At 43.2% G+C, this 9,971-nt stretch overlaps 1 protein-coding gene across 4 annotated transcripts in view; it reads left to right on the top strand.

Moving 5' to 3' along the window:
* DGKG (diacylglycerol kinase, gamma 90kDa) overlaps window positions 1–9,971 on the top strand; it is a 240,636-nt gene that overhangs the window by 88,268 nt on the left and 142,397 nt on the right. For all 4 annotated transcript variants that reach the window (XR_826487.1, XM_010853888.1, XM_010853887.1 and 1 more), the window contains 4 exons: window positions 1,413–1,462; window positions 4,721–4,795; window positions 5,485–5,607; window positions 9,794–9,911. Coding sequence is in view for 3 of the 4 variants with exons in the window: in XM_010853888.1 (XP_010852190.1) it covers window positions 1,413–1,462; window positions 4,721–4,795; window positions 5,485–5,607; window positions 9,794–9,911 (366 nt within the window). In the remaining variant the exon portion in view is untranslated. The remainder of the gene's footprint in view (window positions 1–1,412; window positions 1,463–4,720; window positions 4,796–5,484; window positions 5,608–9,793; window positions 9,912–9,971) is intronic.

The following is a 9,971-nucleotide window of genomic DNA, read 5'->3' as shown; positions in this document are numbered from 1 at the left end:
AATTTTGTCATTTATATATAAGAAAGCATGGAAAAGTTAGATGACTTGCCCAAGGCCATGCTTCTAAAAAAAAGGATGCTTGCTCATACTTCCTTGCTCTACTCCTCACAGTAAGACCAAAGTGGGCTCCACATTAGTGCCACCTGGGCCCAGAGTGTCTCTAGGACATTCAGAGGAGCCACAAAGAATCAGAAGCCCATGACCCTACTTTTAAATAATTTAAATTCCAACCAGAGACACATCACTGTATACACAAGGTCCAGAGACATAAAACATGTAGAAGGAAGTGACAACACAAGGGCAGATTAACAAATTAACAGGAGTGCTGTGACCCTGTGGGTACATCCCGAGAGGTCCAGAGTAGTTATATGAGTGAAGGGTCGGTCAGGGGAGGCTCCATGGAGAAGGCTGGCACAAGGGAACATTTCAAAGGATAGGAAGGAAATGAAGACATTTTCAGCTCTGCTCCCCACCCTGCTTACTTCTGAGACCACAGACAGAATCTCTACCTTTTAGATTAATTAAACAGCAAGTTTCCAAATCTCATAAATGAACATTTAGTCCTTTCCCCAAAATTCATTCCCAAATCTTTCTTATCCTCCATCACTTCTCTACAGTTAGAACATGGCAGAGGATGTTTCTGAATCACATGTTGACATTTTAGAAAAAGAAATACAATAGCTTCTATAATAGTAACTACTTCATAATATTATTGAGGATTAAATAGTAATAATGATAGGTGCATAAGATGATATATTATACATATTAAATACCATATATAAATATTCATTAATGAAAGAAAAAAAAATAACATCTGTTGAGTGTTTCCTACATTCCAAGCACTATAGATTTTGGTGTATCATTTACATATTAGTCTTCATTTGAAAAAAGACTTAGGATAAAGAAACTATTTTAATCTCCATCTTACAGATGAAGAAATTGAATCTAAAGAAGACAAGTGACTGTTTTGATGTGCTAGAGGTGGTGGGACAGGGCCATGGTCTGAAACTGTCTAACTTCACACCCTTCCTATGTGCAGTGGAAGCAGTGCCCCATCTATCACTCCAGTGTCTGCCCACCACCAGCAGGGCATCTGCTTTGCGTTGTGTTCCCATGATGCTGAGAGGTGTGAATGCTCCATAGGGAATCACACTCATGATCCAGATCTCATCAGTCAAAGAGACTGAGCCAAGAGCTTAGACAGTCCTAGAAGCCAGGTGGCTTGGTTCTCCTCTCTCTTCCCACCCTCTTTGTGAGGAAGCAGACTCTGTGCCTTGGAGGGTGGGTTAGTTGGCTGCAACAGACTTTGCCCCAGTGATGGTCAGAACTGACCTAAAAACTGGCAGCAAAGTCTCAGCCCATCCGTGGTGCCTGGAAGACCTCCTCAAGCCTCGCCTTTGTGTTTCTTACAGTCATGTTTCGTCTCTATGATTCGGATGAGAACGGTCTCCTGGACCAAGCGGTAAGCTCTCCAAATATTCCTCCAAGATGCAAGAAAGGCTAGGGGAGAGGGGAGCAGGTGAAGGGAGAGTTCAAAAACTTCCAGTTCCACCATCATCAGAATACCTGTGTCTCAATATGAGCTGCAGAGATGAATAGAAGCCCCCTCCTTCTAACATCCAAAGAGCCGGGCCAGAGGAGAGTGAATGCCAGCTTGCCTTTTCATTCCAGGAGCCCAAATTGTAAAATCTCAGATTGGGGAGATGTAAAATGTAGTTACCTTCCCAGTTGGTTCAGAAATTCCCCCTTCAGTTTCCTACTGAAGTTCAAGAGTGGAGGAAAGGAGGTGGGGAGAGGCAGTGAGAGCAGGGCAAGAAGACAGGAGGAAGGCAGGTAACTTCTGGTGAGCTTGGCCATCGCCCTTGCCTTCTTCTCACATCCTAGGCACTAGCACTAGGAGTCTCACTCTATCTTCTCCAAGCACATCATCCCATCCCACCAAACCTGGGAAGCCTGAGTCTTGCCCCCACCTTCTCTCAGGAAGAGGCAGGAATAGGGTGGGGATCATAGGGTGAGAAGAAGGGCAGAAAAGGATGAAGGCAGAGAGTGGAGAGGGCAGACAGAATCAGACAGGTCCTGTTCTCATGACTGGCAGGGTCAGAGATGGGATGCATTCCCAGAAAGGCTCTGAGGTTGAAGTGCATGGAGCTGAGACAGCCCAGAGGGACGAAGAAAGGGAAGCACTCCACTAGACCAACTGCATCATCCCAGTTCCCTCTCAACCCCAGATGGTCCTAATGGGATCCCTATTTCAGTGCTGTCGGTTGGATCATGCAAGGGAACCACCGGAGAATCGTGGACTCTTAAACATTTGTTTAACGCCCATTGATTATCTCATATACGTCAGGCACTGGTCTAAGCCCTGGGGATGTATCAGTGAGCCAATGGACAGAGATGCAGGTCCTCGTAAAGCTTTCATTCTAACGAAAACGCACACACTGCAAAGTGTAGTCAACTATGTGTTCAATACACATGTGTACCAGAGGAAGATAAAGAAGGGAAAGGAAGTGTTGGATGAGCTTCAGTTTTAGCAAGAGGAGCTAAGGAAGGACTCCCTGAGGGAAGGACATCTGAGCAGATCCTTGAAGGATTTGAAGGGAGTGAGTCATGGGGAATCACCTCCCAGGCAGAGGGAGCAACAAGGGCACAGGTCCTTGAGGGGTGCCTGGCATACCAGCAGATTAAGGAGGAGGCAAGAATGAGTGGAGCAGGAGGGGTGAACAGATGAGGTCAGAGAAGTAATGAGAAGGGACAAGACATTTGCAAAGCATTCTCAAGCCTTACAGGTGATTCCAAGGGTTTTCTCTCGAGAAGTGGAGAACCATTGCAGTTTCTGAGCAGACGAGTGACATGATTGACTTAGGTCCTCAGAGTCTCTCTAGCTGCTGTGTTGAGTCTAGACTGTAGGAACGTAGGCAGTGCCTCCAGTTGGGAGGCTGTAAAAATAAGCAAGACAAATGAAGGTAGCTTGCCTTAGGGTAGCAGCATTGCAGGTGGTGAGAAGTGGTTAAATTCTGGATCTGTTTGGAGGGTACCATTGGTGAACTGAAGCAAGTCTCAAAGTAGTTCTGTCTCTCAGCTCCCCACCAAGACCCCTTGGCAGTTGGATATCCAGCCTCTTTGTGAACACTCCCACTAATGGAGAATTCACCTATTACCTTAAAACAGCCAATCCACTGCTGAGGATGATGTTAGAGGGGGCATCTTTCCGGCATCAAAGCCACCTCTAGGCCACCAGGGAAATTTTCAGTACAAAACTCGATTCTGCCCTTCTCTCCCCTCCCCCAACCCAATGGTGAGGTCAAAATAGGCCAACCTTCCAACTCTCCCCTCCCTCTGTTCCTCAGCTTATTTATGCCCTCTATAGCTGACCAGCGGAGTACCAGTTGTACACAGTAGGCCTTCAAGTATTTGAACATCTGACCACATCTTCCCTAAAATCTTCTCCAAGCTCCAATTTCCTAATTTCTACAGTATTTCTGGTAAAGCAGATTTAAATATCCACTCTAGTCAAGCTCTAGTTTGACAATGCCATTCTTAAAATATGGCGTAGAATTGAACCTGCCCCTCCAGGACTCCTTAAGTATCCATATCAGGAGAACTCGTTCTTCCTGAAATCTGCCCACTCTGCTTCCTGAAAATGCCCACCCATTTACACAGCTCTAGATCAAGTCTAATTCTCCAATTCAGAATCACATTGTTTGCTCACATTGAATCTTGAACACTGCTAGATTGACAAGATATTCCACTGGAACATCTGCTGGGCTCTGTTCCCACCTTACTGCCCACTTCCTTTTCCCCACCTACTGCCTCATCTGCAGTTTTGCAGTGGGCTATTTTCTAATGTAAATGAAATACAATGTTAAAAATCCCTGTTGGGTTTTAGCTTGCTTATGTTGACCCACCCAGCATTCTGTCTGGTGAAAGTAACACCTTAAACCCTTGCTTTAGTTCTCCAATGCGTATCCCCAAATCAACTTTATTATGAATATCCTAGATGGTACCCTAAATGTGCAAATGCTTCCTCAGTCCAGTGTGTTTCCGTGGGACTCTCAGGGCACTGATTCATTAGCATCCAGCAATTCTGTGAGGTTTTAGATGGAGCCTAGCCGTGGTACCAAACAAAAGGCTCACTCATTAGAGAAGCATAGCCTTCATGAATTTCCTGTTTCAGGAGTCCCAGACCCAGGGCTGGACTTGATACAAAGGATACAAAGGAGATGCCAAAAAGAATCTGAATCATAGTGCCTGAGAAAGGACCAACCCAGTGGCCCTACATCCAACTGAAACTGACCCCCAAGGGGTGTGGATGAATCCCAAGTTGCTAAAGCTGTGGGAATGAGGTGTGGGAAAAGGGGGAGGGAAGAAGTGCCTTGGTTTGTAAGTATTTTTAGGAGCTGTGATCACAAAGAAGAAGGAAACGGGAGTGCTTTCTATGCTGAGTCAAAGCGCAGAATAGGGGAAGGAAGGTGGATTTAGGAGAAGGTCAGTGTTCAGTGAGCTTTCTGCATACCTCTGGCTTATCCACGGTCTATGCTTCTTGTGAGCTTTGTGGTCAAGGCAGAAATAAAGAGCAGAAACAAACAGCGAGCTCATGATGAAATGCCAGTGTATTGTACCAGCTGCTTCTCACACGACACCCTGCCCATCTTCCCACGGGGCTTGATTTTGACTCTTGGAAACACATCTTCAGTTGGGTTCTCTCCTTGGTGTTTTCTAGGAGATGGATCGTATTGTCAGCCAGATGCTGCACATTGCCCAGTATCTCGAGTGGGATCCCACGGAGCTAAGGCCTGTGAGTTTCCAGCAGCCTGGGGTGACTTCCCAGTGAGCTTCGAAGATAAGAGTGGGACTTGAAAAAACACACTTGTTTACAGTAGAGTGTCTCCCAGACTCATCTTCTTAGAGGTGGCTCCTTTGGGGTCCTGCACCTCCTTGACCTCCCACTTCTCTGATAGGAAAAATTAGAGGCCGGGGAATAGTGTAGACTAATTCAAATAATAATACCTAATAATACCCCCTAGCTGAATTTTTATAACAGGGGTTCATAGGTCAGAGAATTTAGAGCTAGAAAGAAATTCAAAGATTTTTCTCAGTCATCAGATAATAATAATTATTACATACATTGGGGGCTCCCATGAGACCAATATTATGTGTGGCATTTTGTATACATTTTCCCTAATCTTTTGCTACCAGGCTGCAAGCACAGCAATGCTAGTTCTATTTCGCAGATGGGCAAAGCAGAAAAACAGAGCCCAGAGAGTCCAGGTGGCTTGCTTAAGGGCACACAGGTCTGGGAAGACCCAGGCTTGGACCTCTGTTCCCCTCACCCCAGTTTGCTCCGTCACTGCTCTCTACTCACTCTGAATCAGAGAGAAAGGGGTAAAACACAAGAAAACTCAGAACAAAAGAGAAAGGAAAGGGCAGGGGCGGGCAGAGAAGCCGAGGGTGAAAGTGGACAATTGTTGCTCTACGGATTCGCAGATACTGAAGGAGATGTTACAAGGCATGGACTACGACCGGGACGGCTTTGTGTCTCTTGAGGAGTGGGTCCACGGAGGGATGACCACCATCCCATTGCTGGTCCTCTTGGGCATGGACGACTCTGTAAGTTGCACACTTGAGGTCCAAGACCCCTCACCTTTCAGAAACATCAGGTTCCATGTGGAAGTTAATATCCTTGGTTTCTGTCCCAGACTTCCCAGTGGATACCTCATATGCTCCAGGCCAGTCCCGAAGTCCTCTCTTTTTTACCTGAAATATGTTCATTCATTTGACAGACGTTTACTAAATTATTACTAAATAAAGATACTGTTCTGAGTACCAAGAGGAGACACAGATATCATATTCACCCACCTGAAACTTCTGTTCAACCACGCAAAGGACAAAAAAATTTTCACGGAAGAATTCCATCTTTTCTCAAAATTAGCTGTAAAAACGCTAAGAGAGTTTGGGAAGAAAGGGAAGCAAGGAGGGAGGGAAGGAAAGGAAAGGAAAAATACTGATCTGTTGTGAGGTAGAGTGTTCAATGATAACATCTTATTTAGCAATCAGAATAACCAGATAAGGTAGATATTTTTTTACCCATTTATACAGATGGAAAATTGAGATTCTGAGTCTGAAGATGAAAAAGAGGAGCCAGTATTTATGTGTGCCTGACTCTAAAGAACCTGCACTTTTGAACACCCCACACTTAAGAGTGTGACCAGCAGAAGAAGTTTTGCCCTGACTCTGAGGGATGCATGGGATTTTGATACCCCACTCTTGAGATAAAGATCAAGTGAAATGACCTAGGCTATTTGATCTGGTTCTCAATAATGGGTATGGTTTGGCTGGTAGAAGAGAGTTTGCAGGCAGGAGAAGACCTTGATCAAAAACCCACGTGAAAGAAAGTTCAGGGTGTGTTAGAGAAACCTCCCACTATTGATGTGAAGCACTGGCATCTGACCTGGTCTGCTTATTTACCATGAAAAGTAGCTTCCATACATGATGTACGGAAGGTTAGAACTAGGAGCGCAAATGGCAGCATTAGCATTTACCAGTGCAGCCACCTGGGTTGTAAACAACACCTGTTTGAGATTACTGAAATGGCATAGAGAGGGACAGAAGAGAAGGTTCAGCTAGGCTGGCCTCTAGCTGACATTGTTGCCCATGGAATGTCCATCTGACAGTTCTGCAGTTCAGGACTAAGAACCCTGCAATTATCTCATAGCATGTTTAGGTCTTTCCATGTACTAATAGAAATCAATGAACCAGGAACTCCTTTATCCTTAGAACCCTGGAAGGCAGAGCTAGAAGAGGATTTGGTGATCCCTGGTCTATCCCCTCTGTTTTTCATACTGAGGACTAGAGAAGTAAAGGCACTTGCGGGTGGTCACACACCTAATTAGTACCAGAGCCCATCTTCCATATTCAGTAACCGCACATTTCTCATGCAGTGATGAGACCCTACTGTGTGCATGAACCCATGTGACCTAGGACCTGGGGGAGCCCAGATAGGTATGGTATACTTTCTGCTCTTAAGGTTCAAGATGATACCTGAATCAAAGTAGGAGTTCTGCTTGAGTGTTGTTCTAACACACCAGTTTTGGGTTTGTTTTTTTCCTTTTCTCTAAAACATAATAGAGATGGGACATTTTAATCACAAAGAACCCATTTCTAGTTCTATTTCTTAGGTGGGACTTGCTGAGCCCAAGGTGCCACCAACTCTTTGTTTGGAGGGGTTCCACTTTTTATGGCTGGAAGAGGGAGAGACATCATTTCTCCAACGTTCTCCCCAGTGTCTCCCCCCGATGCCAAATGAACCTTGTAGAAAACCATACTTTACATCAGGAATAATGCAAACAAAAAGCAAAAGTGCATTTGGTTTTCATGAATCAAAAGTTTTATGTGTTCATTTGCAAATATATACTATATTGTATGTTTTTACACTTAATAATTGGGGTTCTAGGGAAAACATTCCTCAATGTCTTGTAAGTCACAGTGCTTGTTTGGCTTTTATCAAAACCCACTTATTGCCACTGAAAAGTCTGGAGATCTCTGAATGGGATAAATGAGAAACAGTCTGTCTCCAAGGAGCTGTAGGCTCAGCATAAAACCTGGTGTGCAGGACTCCCAAACGCTGCAGCCTCCAATGTACAAAAATAAAAGAGCCACATGATGGTGCTGTAACCCAAGCAGAAATGCTACTTATTCCAAGGCAAGGTCCTTCTGATTCTTACCCTGTATCTGTGAAAACAGTATCTGAGAAAGGGAGAGTCAGCTAATTAATTTTGCTCATAAAGGTATTTTTAGGTCAGATGACCATCCTTCGGGCTGGGTCTGCTAAGAATACTGTAATTTCCCTTTTGTCCATGAAGGAAAGCCCTGGTTGGTGGAGATAGAAGAAGAAACACGATTTGGAAGCCATTATGACCATTGGCTTGGCTCAGTCACTTAATATTTGTGTGGTCTTGGGCTGTGTATCTGACTTCTATGAGTCTCTGCTTCTTCATTTCTAGAATAGGTATAAATCTCCCTCCTCACATGTAAGAAAACACTCCTTACTTATTTTTGTGTTCCCTATTCCCTAGTGCAGAGTAAGAACTTAATAAAAGTTTTCATTTACAATGTGTCAGGCACTGGATTAGGAGCTTCACTTATATTTCATTTAGTTTTTATAAAAATCCCTTGTGGTCAATGTTTGTCAAAAGGATGAATGAATCTGTCTTTTAGTGAATCATTTAATTAATTAATGAACCCATTTACTAAAGTAGAAACCATTTTAGATGAAAAGGCTTTAATTATATAAAACTCAGGTTTTAGAAGAAGCAGGGTTTTGAGGTGGAAGAAGAAAAAGGCATATTCTGGCCCCAGGAGGAGACCAGCATTTGAAAAAGCACGTGGGTTTCTCTAGAGACCATTAGCAGAGGAGTCAAGCACAGGAATAGGTCTGGCCACTATGGCCAGCCCAAACCAGAGGGGCCCAGAAATAAGTAGGTTTCAGTCCAGCACGTTGGACTCCATGTACCTGACTTCAATCATTATGAGCTTACAGTACTTTTTTTTTTTTTAACTACCCTTAAGATCAGCCCAAGAGTGTTACTCTTTTGATGGAGTCTATGACAAAAGTTCAAGGACACTATATGTGGAGGGATGCTCCTGAAACCACAGTCTCCAGTGAGGCTGTGCTCCCAGGGGCTAGAAGGTGTGTGATTATGTCAGGCTTGGCTTATCTAGTGGATAAGGATGAATTTGCTTCTGAGCCAAGCCAGGGGGAAAGGATTTAACCCTCTCTGTCTCTTTGCTATTTTTCTCTATGTACAGAAAGTTTGTTGACAGGAGTACAGTATTTTTACTAAGCTAATTTTTTCCTGATTATAAAACTAGTACCTCCTCACTGTAAAAAATTTGGCAAATACAGAGAAAGTAAAATAAACCCGTAGTGTTGTTAGCTATAGCTAACCTCTGTTAACAATTTGGTCAGGTTTTTTTTTTTTTTTCCCATCCAATGTATCATTATATAAAACCGAGATCATAATATGTCATCAAATTTGCATTCTGCTTTTTTGTCTTAGCACTTAGTATCATGAGCACATTCCCAAGCCATCCAAGGTTCTTATGAATATCTTTTTGATGGCCACTTAACATTAAATCATAGAGATATACCACGAACCTTTTGGTCATTTTTGAGGGCTTTAGGATATTTTCAGTTTTTCATTACTTTAAATAATTCTGGGCTCAATGTCTGACAGAGCACAAAAATGCTCATATATCTTTCAAAAATTTATTTAGGATAGAATCCAGGAAAGGAAATTTGTAAGTTGAAAGTTATAAACATTTAAAGGACCTTTAGATAGAGAAATGGATGGATGAATGGATGGATGGATAGGTAAGGTGCTTGATAGATAATAGGTGATTGATGGATAATAGACAATTGATAAATAATAGGTGATTGACATAATAAATAGATGCTTGACAGATAATAGATAAATGATTGAAAAAGAAAGGATGAAGTTAAGAGAAAAATAAACTAAGTTAGTTTGTTCTGATTTCTACTCCACCAGCCATGCAGGAGAGGGCTAATTTTATCTCCCACACACATACTCCATTCAGTCCTAATTTTTAATTTTTGCTTATTTTAGAACATACACACATACACGCACGAAGGATTTTGTTTTTATTTGCATTTCTATTCAGAGTATTTACATCAGTAAATTAAACGAATAATTCATCTTCCAAATATGAGAAGAGACTCTTTTTAGAGAAAGTGGGGCTTCCTGCTGAGCATCGCATTCTGTTGCTGTCCCCTCAGGGCTCCAAGGGGGATGGGAAGCATGCCTGGACCCTGAAGCACTTCAAGAAACCAACCTACTGCAACTTCTGCCACGTCATGCTCATGGGTGTTCGGAAGCAAGGCCTCTGCTGCATTTGTGAGCAAACTTCCTTCAAACCCTTTTTCGCCAGGCTTGCTCTGCACATGGTTGAGCCAG

Source organism: Bison bison, unplaced genomic scaffold, assembly GCF_000754665.1.
Source record: "Bison bison bison isolate TAMUID 2011002044 unplaced genomic scaffold, Bison_UMD1.0 scf7180017864333, whole genome shotgun sequence".
Lineage (NCBI taxonomy): Eukaryota > Metazoa > Chordata > Mammalia > Artiodactyla > Bovidae > Bison > Bison bison.
Note: the sequence above shows the minus strand (reverse complement) of the source record. Positions and strands in the feature narration are given on the sequence as shown.